We start from the raw sequence: 16533 nt of genomic DNA on the forward strand, positions 1-16533 counted from the left end.
GTTAATATGAACAGTAGAGCCATTTCACTTTGCCTTTAACCCATGTTTAACTACCTGGAAATGACCACCAAACAATCACCACCATCTGGTGGTAATACAACCAAAGGCAGGCTTCCTTCTCTGACACTGAAATAGCCCAGCACCTTATAAACTTAATACAGACCTCAGAACGTAAAGATACTTAAGGATTTCAGATTTCACTTACACTTTGAAATGTCCCTTCTAAAAACATTTCCCATACAAGTCACAATCAATTTGGATAGCATTTCTTTTATCAAAAAAGAAATCTGTTGTTTTCAAGGGCTACTCATATTTCTGATATCAGAGAATTCTAGAGATCAGAATTGAAACAGAGAGCATCTTACTGAGGATCTTCTAGAAGCAAAAGAGGCAGCCTTTTTGAGTCCAACATACAAGAGACACGTTCTGAAGGTGGGGTCAATAGGGAAAAGGGCAAGAGAACTGGCAGAAAAAGACACCTGTGTGGAGTCCAGAGAAGGTCTGTATGAAATCAGAGCTTCTTTCATAACATGATCAGTTAAAATACAGGAGAAGAATGAGGAGGAACAGTCCTGCACTACCTGGCTAGGGAGGACATTCCGTAAATTGAGAAGCTAGAACAACAATTTACAAAGGTTTTAGGAAACAGTTTGGTTTACACAGAGCAACCAACAAGTTTCCTAACATGTGGGACATATTATGGTTTGGGAGCTTAGTAAGGGAAGTACCATTTCTAACCTCTGAGAAACTAAATGAATAATGTCTAAGTATTTAATCTACATATGAAATGTCTCTGGGGACCCATGTGAAGTATTTAACAAGAAGAGCTACTTCAAGTGGGAGAAACCATCACTAGCATATGATAACCACAGTATCACTTGATCCTAGCCTACTTCACAACTAGAATCCCTCCAATTTAGAAGGAACCATCCCAAGTGCAAGGATAAATCTCTCCCGTGGAATTTGGAAAGAGGGTACTCTACTAGGAAGAGGGGAGGCATGTTACTGTTGGTACCAAGGCTAACATGCGGACAACTACTCATGCTGCTTACTCCTTCCCACGAGTCAAGTGTCCTACAGGAACTGTGTATCTCCTAGCAGGACAGAACTCCTTGGGAACACTGATATTTACCCAACTACCTAAGAGTTTCCTCATCAATCTCAACACCTACCCTCATTCCCGCTCACTCTGGGAATGGAGAGAGGACTTGGGGACCATGTACCCCACTCTCCCTAAACCCTAACAAGCTTCAACACCTTGGAGCCAAAGTTCCTTTGTGAACCTCATAAAGCAATGAGGGCCAAACTAATGACAAAGATCATAAAACTACTTTTGCTAATTTATAACTATAATTTATAGCTAATTTATAACTTTTAATAGACCTTAGGCAAATCATTAATTCTCTCTGGTCTTCAATTTTCTCGTCCACAAAATGTAGTAGCTGGGGCCGGACCGCTGGTGCAAGCAGTTAAGTGCGTGCACTCTGCTTTGGCAGCCCGGGGTTCGCCAGTTTGGATCCTGGGCGCGCACTGACGCGCTGCTTGTCAAGCCATGCCGTGGCAGCGTCCCATATAAAGTAGAGGAAGATGGGCACGGATGTTAGCCCAGGGCCAGTCTTCCTCAGCAAAAAAGAGGAGGATTGGCATCGGATCTTAGCTCAGGGCTGGTCTTCCTCTCACACACACACAAAAAAATGTAGTAGCTAATACTTCCTTCATAAGGTAATTAATATGCAAAAAGCCTAATATAATGCCTGACGTACAGTAGGTATTAGATAACAGGTTGCATTTATCTAAGAAGCAAAAGTCTGTTACAAGGGAGCTAGAAATGTATGTGGTAGGGGAGGAGGGTTGGTTGTAAAGGTGAACATGTGAAGCTACAGGTATTTAGGGCTATGGTGATACATACGCCCCACATTATGAAGAACTGTCCACACAACATGCCAACAGCACCTCTGTTGACTCTGAGAGAGCATAACCAATCTAAAATGGGGGAAGGGGACCCATTTTGTAAATTATTAAGTATAGCAAAAATTTCTTTTGAGGAAGAGAAATGAGCTGAAACAACATAAGTGTTATTATAAAAAATAAGGAGAATGAATTCTTTCTAGAGAAGACCATCTAAAGACTACAGAAGACACCACCCCACCAAAAACAAAACAAACAAAAAACAAGGTTTGTCGTCAAAACAGAAAGATAAGGCACAGACAAGTTACCTAACTTGTCCAAGTTTGTGCCCAGGCAACCTAGTCCTACATTCCACACTCTTATGCCTGCACTATTCTGAATGAGCTAGCAAGGTAAGAATGAGCAGAAAAACTGGGACGAGCCAATCATAGTTAACGTGGCAGTTTATTTTTTTTCATGTGTTCATAGTTGTGGTTTTATATATATTATATTCACTTTCTGCCAGTCATTTAACATCTTTGCTATTAGGATGTGTTTCATAATCAACAGTAATCTGGATTCAATGAAATATGATAGTTTGCAAAATGGAATTAAATTTACTAGAGCAGATGAAAGGTTTACAAACTGTACTCCACAGAGCCCTGGAAGTCATCTCAGACAGAGAGCAGGAAAACACAAGCCAAGGAGGCTCCCAATTCAACAAAACCAGTTTCATTTTTATCTTTTCCCCTTTTTAGAGGGAGCATTCATATATGCTTTTATGAAGAAAAGCACTAATTACGAAAAATGCCTGAGGGGCCAGCCCGGTAGCGCAAGCAGTTAAGTGCGCGCGCTCCGCTGCAGCGGCCCAGGGTTCGCAGGTTTGGATCCCGGGCCCGCACCGATGCACCGCTTGTCAAGCCATGCTGTGGCAGCATCCCATATAAAGTGGAGGAAGATGGGCATGGAAGTTAGCTCAGGGCCAGTCTTCCTCAGCAAAAAAGAGGAGGATTGGCAGATGTTAGCTCAGGGCCGATCTTCCTCACAAAAAAGAAAAAGCAAAATGCTTGAAAACCATGGAATCAGATGAATTATTAAGATCCTCTAAAGGTATGAGATTTCACAAAGTCCTGAGAAACAACTTACAGACTATAAAACCAAGAAAGGCTTTAAATTCTTTATTGCCTCCAAAGTTAGTATATTTATACTCTATTTCCAGAATTTAAGAGGGATGTTACAAGTATAAAATTTAATGTCCCACATAGTGATAATTATTTTTAATTTAACACAAACACACACAGAAACAAGACTAGAGCTCTCAAACACTGGAGAATGCTAAGAAGAAATATCTTGGCATAAAAGAAATTTAAAAAAATCATGTATGTTGTCTTTTTCCTCCCTTAAAAATGTTGACATTCATTTAAAAAATCTACTGAGTAGCCACTCTCTGCTCTGCACTGGGCTCAGCTTTTTAAAGAGTTACAAAGATAATCAAGACATTTATCACCTTAAGTTTCAAAGGTGATATGAGACATTCATCAAATTAACTGGGTAGAAAGAGACAAAGTGCCAAAGAAAGGCAAGGGTAGCTCAGCAGTAGCAGAAACTATTTCCAACTGTGCGGGTGAGAAGACACTTAGGAGAGGTGGCCTGAATAACAAGAGTCCAGAAGGGAAGGGACAAATAATCTCTCTGCATTCTGATACATGGTTACATGTTCATTTGTTATTCAACAAATAGTTCATAGTCTAGTAGGAGAAAGGATAAGTGAACAAACACCTATAATAAAATATGTTAAGTATAGTAACAAGCATGTGCATAATATTAATGAAAAAGGGAGGGATGAATTTCCTTGGGGTAGTGGGGAGAGTAAGCAAGGGGAGAGGAAGGAAGAAGGAAAGGTGACTTCAGGGCCCTGAGGATGAGCAGTAGTTTGTTGGAAAGAAGGAAAAAGATAAAGATTTCAGGCAACGGGAACTACACGAGCAGCAGCATGGAGAAGTGAAAGCATGTGATGTCTTCAGGGACTGGCTGTGGGGGAGTAAGGACGTGACAGAAGATGAAAGTGAAAATGAGGTCAGGCCCAGGTTGTGAGGAGCTTTAAGCCCCATGCCAAGGAGTTTGGCTTCATTACAGTAGGCACAAACGTTTTAGGCAAAGAATGATATCACATAAGCACTATAAGACACCTTTTCTAACATGAAAAATTTTTGAGGCTGTAAAAATATTTTAAAAAAACATATATGAGAACATTAATTCCAAGACCCCTTGAAATAACTCCAAAGGTCCCACTGGCGTGAGTCCAGTTAGGAGCTCCCTAAGGGCAAGAACTATTTACTATTTATTTTTCTTTGGATTTCAGGACATGGGATACAGCAGAATCCAATAGGGACTGGTTTGTGATTAAGGACAATAAGACAGAACAAAAAATGTCTCCAAGGTTTCTGGCCTGATCATTTCAGTGGGGTGCCGTTGAGAAGAATATAAGTTCTGCCTGGGAGATGTTAAAATTCAGAAACCTACAAAATATTCAGGTGTTCTGTCCATAAGCAGTTAAAATACAGGTTTGGAGCTCCGAAAAGAGTTTGCAGGCACAAATATGAATTTGAGCATCGCTGTGTATGCTGTACTGGTGACAGCTGAAGCCACACAGGAGGACGAGGTCACCGACCATGAACAGGGCCCAGCTCAGAATCTAGTAATCCCAGGGCAAAGACAAAGTTAGACAGAGAAAGAACATTCAGAGGAGGAGGAGAATCAAGAGAGGTATCATGTGAGTCTAGGAAGGTACACATTTCAAAAAGTATTTGGAGTACAGTGCCAAATAACAGAGGGTCAGTCAGCATGAAGACTGTAAAGTGGCTTTGGATTTGGAAACTGGGTAGTCACTGATAAACTTTCATTGGAGTGGATAAAGGATAGATTACGTTGAAGAATAAATGGGAAACAGGAAGAGGAGATAATGAGCACAGACCACTCTGTTCAGAAAGTTTGTCAATAAAGAGGAGGAATACAAGTCTTGACAGGTCATCAGGTGGAGAGAAGTATGCAAACTCTGTGCATTATCTTCTTTTACATAGCTTGTGTCTAGAGACTCTGAAGACAAGGACTACCTTCAGTATTCTTATAGCACCTACTAGATTATATAATTAAAAAAAGCAGCACTACTAAAACATTGTTTAGAAGATATATCTCATACACTTTCCTGAATTTTAACTTAATTCCTAGTGTAAAAGGGAGAATGCTAGACTGAATCAACTGGATAGTCATAAAATTCAAGTCATTTACCTGCATGGGATGACTGGTTAAAAGAGGCCCTGCCCTATTATTTAACTTGACAGGTTCCGTGAGCAACACTGGGGATGCTATAAGATGTTACCTGAATTCCTTCACCCTGGGCTGCACAAGGACATACTCACCTCCATAGTAGAGTCCTGTAGCAGTGCACATCCGCCACTGTCCCTGATACATTCCTGCTCTGCTCGGGCTGCACATCTGGACGCTGACATCTGCAATCTCTTGGGGCTCTAGCGATCTCACCATCACCATGTTCACATGTCCAAATTGGTCTCCCCCGACATATTTAAGACAAACCCCTGGAGGCCAGGCCTCTGTCCCTGAGTTCAAGCAAAAGAAAAAAATGTTAGGCAATCAGTGGTCCTACGCTGGGTGCAGTTCATTACAAAACTGTAGACAAGGCCCTTTTGTCTCTCACACATACGTAAATCTACCCACATATCCTTGAGCCATTTAACACCTCACACAACGGATGAGAAGGAATTATCAGAATCCACAACCTCTGACCAACAGTCCATCCCTACGAGAAGGCACATACTGCAAAAGCAAGGCAGTTCCTCAAGAAGATGTGTTTCAGGTGACCCCGGGGAAGGCCACACATCACACTGAATCTGTAGAACCTAAGAATCATGTCTACAAAGACCATGGAAATGAAGCACAGACACATCTTTGGAGGACTGCTCTCTCTACTAAGAGGTAATACATGCCCATTTTCACTTGAACTTTTTAAGCTGACATTCAAAGTAAAAATATGCCTGATTGTCCCGCTTTTCCATCGAGGCAAGAGGATGAAACACATGAGGAGTAATTTCTATGCTATTATTAAAACTGCTTTTTCCCTGACGTATGAATTTTCTTCTGGAGTCCTTAACTATGAAAAGACTGAGGCTCAATAGACTGCAAATACAAGACAGAGGAGTTAAGTGAAAGTTTCATTTTCAGGTTTAAACAGCAGTGCGGGAAATTTGAACAGTAGGGTGAACTCTCCTGATAACAACACAATGAAACTGTGGTCTCGGGGGTGATGACACCAGCCAGAGGTGCTTGCAGAAAGGATAGGAACGGCAATACAGAGAAATGGCTTTGGCAGGAATGTCTTTCCTCCTTTGGAAGTGGCAAAGATCTTAGTTGGTACCTATTCCTGTGTACCTATTTTCATGTAAACAAATCAGAAATCTATATATTGACTTGTTCTGATCAGTCATAGGTGGCCACATAGTGACTAATGTGATCTTTCCTGTGAAGCCTACCCAATATACCCCTTTTTACTGTAGACAAAAACTCTATATACCTTTTTTGGGGATTTATACATTTATTATAAAAATAAATCACTATGAAAAGTTGGACATGGCAGGGATCTCAGGACACAGCATGCTTGAAATTTACCTAACAGTACTCTAGGCTGCCTCGGTACCTTGTTCTTGAAGTGCCAGGCTGGTTTTGATACACCTGATGGCTTATTACTGAAAAGGGAACCAGAGAGAAAAGCAACCAGAGCTCTACCGCTGAGATCTCAGCCCCATAATGAATAGCACCCCCAGTGGCTCTTAGATCTTAAGAGGTAGCAGATGAAGCAGTGGCCACTATGTTTTGTCATACCCTCATAAAAAACCTGTCAGCAAAGTGCTCTCTTAACACTAGAGAGAGCAACTGGTTGTGGATGATACACTGATGATACACGCAAATTTTGTTTTCCATTTCTAGGGCCTATGGCCTGGCAAAAGCATATTTGTCTTAGGTCAAGAATAGCAGCAGCTGACACGAAGCACCTTACAAAATGTCGGTCTCAAAAGACCAAGATCCAACAGGAAAATTAAACTACTGTTATTAGGGCTGAATTCACAATTATTCTTAAAACAAAAACACACACACACACGTAACAAAACAATGTCTGTTTATATGAAAACCCAAGAATGCGTCTGTTTTTGAACTTCTAGGAAAATAAGGAAAACCAAGACTGTCTGGGTGTGAGAAATACTTGGCTGTCCTGAGCAGATAACCACAAGCAGCTGAGACAGTCAGATCTCTAAGCTATGTAAAAGAGGGAGTGCTGCTATATTTCAGGGAGATTGAGTTAGTTGGTAAAACATTAAATGATTAACAAATTATGCGGCTACAGTCCTAATCTTTTTAGTACACCAGATACGCTATTAATGTAGTACTTGGAGAGCCTCTTGAAGAAAAAACTGGAAGAGTTATCCACCATCAACTCTAAAGTGTTAATTTGCTATAGAGTGAAGAACCAATCGCCTGCCTTCTGAGAGTTACCAACAGTTCACCATGACATATAGTTCTTACAGCCCCAAGTGTTAGGTCAGATAACTCTGAAAAGGTCAAAGATACTGATTCTTGATACAGAAGGAAGGGAAATACTGGTGAGCTGTTTGGACCACCAGACTAAGCATACCTGAAATCTGAATTTGAGAAGTATAATACAATAAGGCTTCAAAGTAACTCTTAGTTGTAAAATTGGCTTAATGGGGGATAGATATATCTAGAAGAAAAGAAAAACTAACCTGTGTTTTATGACTTCCCAAGTTAAGTATCACAAGCATGCATATGATTAAGGCTGTGATTCTCCAGTTATCACTGAATATAAGTTTGTTTAAAAAAAAAGGTAAAAACAAAACAAAAACCTGTCATACGGCAATTTTGACAAGATAGAGAGCATGGCAAAAATGAAATAAAAGTCCATCAGTTCCAGAAAGCCTGGGACTTACTAGGTATAAGTGATTATAAAAGTAGTTTGGAGACAGCAAGAAACATCCAAAGAGCAATGCGGAAGAAGAAAAATCACGATACAGATCCTCTATTCTTTTTAACCTCTGTAAGTTTGCAGACTGCATTTCAAATTAACCTACATGTAAACAGGGACTTTCATTGATCTTGTCATCATTTTCTCCTGATACCTGATAAAGTGACTGCAACATAATAAAATTTGTTGAATGAATGAAGCAGAATTATCTTCTTTATAGTCATACTGAAGAGAAAGGTAGAAAATTAACTATTTTAAGAAACCAAAAGAAAAATGCAGGAAATAGTTGTTCTTTTTCAAGTTCTTTTCCTGACTCTTGTTTTATTTCACTTCTATGTAGTACAAAAAAATAAAGATGACTCCGAAGCCACTCTTACAACTACTTCATATGACAATCACAACTACTTCACCAAAGCCAGAGAAACACCAGTTATTATAACCTGCTCAGCTTAACATTCACTACAGTTGAACAGAGCACGGTTGTTAACAACTGAGAAGCTGAGTTAGTAAAGAGAATTGTCTACTTTCATCTTTAGAGGGACAGTTTCAAATTTTCACTTTAAACTCTAATTGGAAAGTTTCCTACTCAAGTTTCCCAAGCTTTTAATACTTACATAGTGTCAAAAGTTTGGATCCTGAGATTCTGCACCTAATATCATTAAATGCCTCATTTCTGCTTTTCTGTGGTCTGCATCTAAGGATTTTTTTGTTTTGTTTTTTTGTGAGGAAGATCAGTCCTGAGCTAACATCTGTGCTAATCCTCCTCTTTTTGCTGAGGAAGACAGGCTCTGAGCTAACATCTATTGCCAATCCTCCTCCTTCCCCCCCCCCCCCACAAAGCTCCAATAGATAGTTGCATGTCATAGTTGCACATCCTTCCAGTTGCTGTATGTGGGATGCGGCCTCAGCACGGCGGGAGAAGCGGAGAAGCGGTGCGTCGGTGCACGCCCGGGATCCCCACCCGGGCCGCCAGTAACAGAGCACGCGCACTTAACTGCTAAGTCACGGGGCTGGCCCCAGCGTCTAAGGATTTAAACAATATCAGGAGTTTAACTTTAAACAACGTGTGACATTTATCTTCTTTGGGAAAGCTGTTGGGACAGCTATACGCAGTTCCTATCAATCTCATCTGTTGTCTATGTGAGTGCCCAGCATGCCTAAAACATGACAGCAGAGAGGCACCATGAAACTTTCAGTGAGCACTTATCTCTTAGGAAGGTTATGAATGACAGTAAGAGAGCCAGAGGAGAAATAGCTAAGGCCTGCCCTACTTCTGTGTTACTACTCTATTTCCAGACAGAACTCAGGCCAGATTAGGATGACGCCGAAAAACCAGTACATGTGCATGCTTTCCCTCTAATAACACACCTATTACTTAGTTATGGGAGGCCAGTTTCTCCTTAATCAAATGGAAAGCATTTAGCTATAGATACAAAACTATTTTACAAGTGGGTGAACAATTTCCAGAAGAATAAAAAACCTATTTGTTCAAAGCACCTTGAAAGGTAAAATCTCTAGCAATTGTTGCCCAAGCTTTCAAGAGGTGTTCAGGAACAAGAATGCCCTTTTGCAGAAAGAAAGGCTGCAGACCCAGAGGCTGTTTTAAACTGGAGTTACTATGCAAAAGCAGGAGGAAAAAGCAGCCAGGCCCACGAATACACATTTTCTCCAAGTCAAGGTGAAAGGCAGGCTCTTTGGGGTTTTGATTTCACATTCCAGCCATTTTATATCAATCCCCCCAACACCTCATTAACCCAAGGAACTGTCCAGTGAGTGAGTAGATTTATCAAGAGGCTTTCTGAAATATAAAATGGTTATTCTGCAACAAGATAGTATTTAAAACATTTCAGGGGGCTGGCCCGATGGCGCAAGCAGTTACATGCGCGCGCTCCGCTGCAGCGGCCCGGGGTTCGCCGGTTCGGATCCTGAGCACACACCAACGCACCGCTTGGCAAGCCATACTGTGGCGGCATCCCATATAAAGTAGAGGAAGATGGGCACGGATGTTAGCCCAGGGCCACTCTTCCCCAGCAAAAAAAGAGGAGGATTGGCAGATGTTAGCACAGGGCTGATCTTCCTCACACACACAAAAAAATTTCAACAGTATTCCAGCAACTTTCAATATTTAAAAACACTATAAAGAACTCATGGAAAGCCAGGCCATTTTCAGTGTTTTCACTGTAAGTAAACAAGGTCTTGGATTAATTTTTTAAAAGATAAATAAAACTTTTGAATAAGTCATACTTCCTAAACAAACATCACTCACTTAAAAAATTCATGTATAGGTTTCAAAAGTATTTTTGATCATTAACACAGTAGGTTTTAGTAATTCAGAGAGGAAACATGATAAATAGAAGCTGAACTAAAGAGCTTGTTTTAATATTTTTTAAAGCAGGCACCACTTAAGAAAGGTGAGAAAGAAGTTAAGCAAAGTAAAGATAAACTTTGAACAAGTAAGAATTTCAAGAAAAATGGAAAATATGGCTATTTTCCCACATTACCATGTGTCTCTCAAACTAACAAAGCACCAGACTATTATAACCAAAAGAGAAAAGAAGCTAATGAAAATTTTACAAAGCCATGAACGTCCCCAGTCATCTACAACAGAGTCAATCTGGATTATGTGTGTTTGCTCAGTGACACACCGAACCTTCATCCAAGGGAGAATTACTTCTAAATAAGCCATAAAAACTAATAATAACCATTTGGTACATTAATTATTAAGTAAAAGGCTAGCTTAGCCAGTTTTTCCCCATCATAAAAGAATTGATGTTACAGAACTGAAAAGTAAACAGAGTCAATAAAAGGTCACTTTCACAGGTTTGAGCCCAAACAAAGCGAGTTTCATATCATCTTTCTAGATAGGGTTCCACTACACTCACAAATTTTAAGCTACTCATTTTGCCTAGTTTTCCAACTCAGAATTTCTCTGTAAGTCCTTATTAACAAGGAAGTTAAAGCATCCTCACCCAGTTAGCATAAACTGTTACTGGATGGGACAAGAAATACTAAACCTACTCAAATAAAAAAAGTCTTTAGAAAAGAATTTAACAAGCAAAAGGTAACAATTAACAGTTACCAGACATATAGACACTATTTTCAAAGAACTGTGGTTAACTTTTTAATTTTTCCTAAAGTCAGCAGTACATCAAAATAATACTTCTTAAAAACAAATAATTTCTCAATCTTTCCATCTTGCCCATTTTGAGCAAATACTTACACTTCTTACCCTATTTTTCAAAGTGATATTAACATCTCAGATATCTCAACGAAATTTCAGATAGAATCATCCTGTGGCTGCAAAGAAATGAGCTTTCAAAAGAGTAGATGCTCACAGCTCCTTCTAACTACCTTGTTCTATTCAAGGACGTGCCACCTTTAGCCTGCTGGAAATAACTGGAAAATTAATTAGAGCAGAATTAAAATGATGGAGTAGAACTGTACAGGTGGACACAATACCACCACCACACACAGGCTTAATTTCTGATATCAAATAAATATTGAATCATGTTTAGACGCCAACAAGACTTAAATCCTTCTTCCTACTCTAGGGCAGGGGATATTTCATTGATGTTTGGTCACCATACTAGTCCAAGAAAAAAATGGTACATCATGTATAAGAAAAAGCTCAGAGTTACACAATCACATAACTTAAGCTACAAGATTTCCTTATTTCTTTTTAACCACTAAGAAAAAGAAAACTGAGCAAGGAAGAATTGCCCATTATACACTTACCAGAATTCTGGATCCGCCATGTTTTTATGAACTGAGTATCAGGAGGTATCGACTCCCCTTCTCCTATGGTGACATCTTCAACAAAGGACATAGAGGGCACACTGATGTTTGGGCTCTCAAAGTCATAATAGGCGCCAATTGCTGCTTGTAGGTTCCTACAAATAAAGAGAAAAGGCAAAAAGACTTCAGTTCTGCCCAAAGCATATTATCCTAATTGTCAAACAAAAGGAAAAAACTGGTTTCTTAGGGTTTGTTATAGAACCTAAGGCTCCTGGTATGCAAATCTTCAGAGCCATTGTTTCTGGCTGAGGAACTACAGGAAAAACACCAGGACCAACAAACTTGCACATCATATTCTTCCCAAGGTACCCACACAGAAAGTAACAAATATCAGCACCATCAGCAACAATGTGAGGAAATCTCGCTCTTACTCACAAGGATAGCAAGCATGGGTAAAGAAGTCAATTAAAAGAGAGCTCCTCTGTAACTGTAACTAGAATTCAAAAAAGCTCCATTTTTCAAAGCAGTCTAATTTTTTGAAAAAGCAATACATGCACATGGTTTAAAAAGTTTCGTACAGTGAAAAATACCCATCTTATCTCTTCTTTCCTACACACACACACACACACGCACACACACACCCAGGTAGTCGTTCATATTACTTTCTTAAATATCCTTCTAGAACTTCCTTATGTACATACAAGCAAATGATATATTCTTATTTCCTCTCTTTTTACACAATTGGTAGCATATTATACACTGTCCTTTGCTTTATACCCTTAACTCTATATATCATGAAGACATTTCTATGTCAGTACATGAGTATCCTCAATGTTTTTTACAGCTGTATCCACTGTATGTACAGATACATCATTAATTATGAAACCAGTCCACTTCTGAGTTTGTCTCCAATCTTTAACCCTTCCATAAATAAGCTTAAGCACACATCGTTTTATATACATGCAAGTGCATCTGTGGGATAAATCCCTATAAGTGACACTGCTGGGTCAAAGGGTATATATATTTGTAGTTTTAACAGATATATCTAAATTTCCCTCAATAAAAGCTGTACACTTAATGAATGTTCCCACCAAGAATGTATGAGAGTGTCTATATTCCCACTTGCTTATCAACAGTGTTTCTCCAAAATTTTGTATTTTTGTCAGTCTGATAGGTAAAAAATAAGATCTCAGAGAGATCTTTTTTTTTTTTGGAGGAAGACTGGCCCAGAGCTAACTCTTTTTTTTTCCTTTTTACTTCCCAAAGCCCCAGCAGATAGTTGTATGTCACAGTTATACATCCTTCTAGTTGCTCTATGTGGCACGCCACCTCAGCATAGCTTGATGAGCGGGGCGTAGATCCGCACCCAGAATCCGAACCGGGGAATCCCAGGCTGCCGAAGCAGAACTCGCGAACTTAACCACCACGCCACCGGACCGGCCCCTCGGTAAGATCTTAAAATGGTTTTCTCTTATTATGAGAGAGGTTAAGTATTTTTTACATGTTTTAAGGAGACATTTGCAGTTTCTTTTTTGGAAGTACCATTTGTAAATGTTGGTGTTCTTTTTAATCACTCATAAACCCCCTTCTGTCAGAAGGAACTACCAAGCACACAAACCATAGTCCCTAATTGAACAGAATCACATGACTGACAGCTTGATTCATCAGTGCCAGAAACCAAAGACCACTAAGGGGTTTAAGTAAGCTGTATTCATTACAGACATCAAAGAAGCTGTTGGTGATTACAGTAACTGCTTCTGTTACGGTCTTACTCAAACTAGTGACATCATCCCCAGTTCCCACAGTAGACAACAACACAAATTGCATTTTTCTAAACATAACCAACCATAAGCCAATGGATCTAGTGGGTTGTTTTTAATTACGCATAAACATAGCATGAAATAAGCTCTGACAGTACACAACTGTTCAACAGACATGCTGTTAACAGCAAATACTTTTCTGCTGGGGCCTGCCTGTTCCTCCAGGTGTTTGCAGCTGCCAGAAACGAAGGCTATATTTAGAGCAGTTACCTCAGGTCAAGTCTCATGCAACAGTGGCCTGTCATATTAGTTAGTAATGACTGGAATTACACCACCAACAACTGCCTGTCTATCCTGTGTGTGCTAGATAAAATTTACATAGAGCAGAGCTGGGCCAGTGGCCAAACTGTGCCTATTTGCTTGACCACTCAGTAGGAAGGCTCAGACTTGAATGTTCCCAGCAACTTTGTTATCCAGCTGCCTGTGATCCAAAGTGAAGAATATGTGACACGTCAAACTTGGGGACGTCCAACCCTGCCACCCACAATCAGGCTTAGGAGTACATCTGGAATCAGCCTTACACTTAGGGACCAGGGATAAAACGAGGGAGAGAAAAATAAGCCTGGTTTGCATTTGTTCTTCTGAAAACTTGCTGTAAAAGCTGCATGTCTACCTTTTCATAAAGATAATTTTTCTGCCGCAGGTCTCCAGCAGGTAGCCTGCTGAATTGTTTTCTCTTCACTTGGCTGTAAGATATGCTTGGGAGGGAAGAAACTATTTGTGCACTCAGGACAACTGCCAATTCTCACCCTTCAGCCTGTGTCATATTTCACCACTCTGCTCTGCTTGATATCAGACAGGACTTTGAAACCACTGTAGTAGAAACACTAACAAGTGGAAAAGTCCAGCTACCCTACTTAGGCAGATCCAACCCCCTCCTCAAATCTCCTTTCACACACCCCAATTCATCCCACAGCCAAGCCAACAAAACTGCTTATTTGTACCTGTATTATACAAGTAATTCAGCCAGAGAAAGATTAAGAAACAGTTTTAAAGTCCAAAGTGAAACTGAAAGTAGTGAACTGGACTCCTGGCAGGAAGCAGGAATGGAGGATGACAAAGCAAATTCATTTCCCAAGTACAGGGCAGAGAGTGGACTTTAGCCCAGTGGTGCTCTAACCCATGAAGCAGGTACACAGCTCAAAATGTGGGTACACAGCTCCTCAGCGCTCGAAAGATTTAGATCACAGCCTCACTGGGCTGAGCAACAAACGGAATAGACCAAACAGCTCCAATTCAGTGTGAGAACAAGTAGACAAGATAGCATGTATTCCCATTCAAAACAACATACTCAATTATTATTAGCCAACAAGAAATTCTACATGAAATAGAGCTGGCTGAAGAGATGGAAAACAGAGAACACTCACTCAGTATTCAGCCCAGCCTGAAAGTTTAAACTTCCAGGTTCCTTCAGTGTTTTTGCTCAAAAAAAGTTTTTAATCTGATTTCAGATGGTTAAAAGCACCTTGAAGAACAAAGGGAAGCAGTGTAACAGTGGGAAAAAAGACACAAGCTAAGATGGAGGATGGTAATGGTTGCACAACATTGTAAGTATACTTAATGCCAGAGAACTGTACACTTAAAAATGGCTAAATTGGTAAATTTGTTATATAGCACAGGCTTTATTTGGACGCAGCTCCGACCCCAGGCTGTGGGGCTTTGAACACATAGCTAAGCATCTATGCCAGTTTACTCACCTGCAAAACTGAGTTTTTTTATATTAAAAGATTGGTATATATTTTATATTACAAGGTTGGCATTATAAAGTTGGCTGTGAAGATTGCATGAGGCAATGTGTGTAAATGCCCTAAGCTGGCAGTCATTTATTCAGCAAATATTTAATTAATGAGCATTTATCCATGTGCTGGGCACTCGAGCTTGGACTGGGGGCAGAACAGACAGCAAGAAAGATAAGGCCCCTGCCTTTACCAAGCTTACAGTCTAGGAGACTGCAGCAAACTGGGGACACTCAAACAAGGGTAACTCCAACTCCTCTCATACCAAGGCTGTCAGCCCAAGGCAGCTTTTCCTACGTGGGCTGAAAAATGGGCTTGGTGCACAGTACAGTTTCCCCTGCACTGATAATCAGGTTAACCTGATCTAGAGTAGAATTTGGTGATGCTGACATATGTTACCCTACCGAAATGCAATTTTGTAACTCAGAAGCAATATTGTCCAACCTTCACATTATGTATAAGGCCACAGATGCACTGACAGGTAAATAACTTGCCCCAAGCTAGACAATTATTAGAATCCAGAACCATAGCTGATGAAAGACATAAAATTTTTAACTTACCCAGAATTTGCCAATTATCTAATAACACTCTGAACATCTGATTTTCTTAACATTTTAATTACCATCATGAATTCAATAAATGAACTAGTTGTAATCCTCTCATTAAGCTGAATTCTTGAAATTGGTTAGATACCTAATCTTGCATATACAGTAGTCCCCCCCTTATCTGTGGTTTCACTTGCCACCGTTTCAGTCACCCTAGGCCAACAGCAGTCTGAAAATATTAAATGCAAAATTCCAGAAATAAACATTTCTAAGTTTTAAGCTATGCGCCATTCTCAGTGTGAAGAAATCTTGCACTTCCCCGCTCTGTCCTGCCTGGGACGTGAATCATCCCTTGGTCCAGTGTATCCACACTGGGTATGCTACCTATCTACCCATTAGTCACTTAGTAGCCCCCTGGGTTATCAGATCGACTGTCACAGTAATGCAGTGCTTGTGTTCAAGTAACCCCTTTTTTTTACTTAATAAGGGCCCCAAAGCTCCGTTAATCTCTTACTGTTCCTAATTTATAAATTAAACTTTATCACAGGTATGTATGTGTAGGAAAAAAACATAGTCTATATAGGGTTCAGTACTACCTGCAGTTTCACGCATCCAATGGGGATCTTGGAACATATCCTCATGGATAAGGGGGGACTACTGTATTCACACACACAGAACATTTTATTTTTGCACTATGTATACAAACATAAGTCAGATTACTGGTCTTAAGAAGAAAAATCATCTTTACACTGATTATA

General features: G+C 40.0%; 1 protein-coding gene across 3 annotated transcripts in view; it reads right to left on the reverse strand.

The window, feature by feature from the left end:
* ILRUN (inflammation and lipid regulator with UBA-like and NBR1-like domains) overlaps positions 1 to 16533 on the reverse strand; it is a 98480-nt gene that overhangs the window by 46935 nt on the left and 35012 nt on the right. For 2 of the 3 annotated variants that reach the window (XM_014782802.2, XM_004424244.3), the window contains exons 2-3: positions 11675 to 11829; positions 5307 to 5504 (exon numbers count right to left, since the gene is read on the reverse strand). In XM_014782802.2, coding sequence (XP_014638288.1) covers positions 5307 to 5504; positions 11675 to 11829 — 353 coding nt within the window. The remainder of the gene's footprint in view (positions 1 to 5306; positions 5505 to 11674; positions 11830 to 16533) is intronic. The other variant, XM_004424245.3, reaches the window with a different exon arrangement.

This window comes from Ceratotherium simum, chromosome 13, assembly GCF_057802395.1.
Source record: "Ceratotherium simum simum isolate JZ-2026a chromosome 13, ASM5780239v1, whole genome shotgun sequence".
NCBI lineage: Eukaryota > Metazoa > Chordata > Mammalia > Perissodactyla > Rhinocerotidae > Ceratotherium > Ceratotherium simum.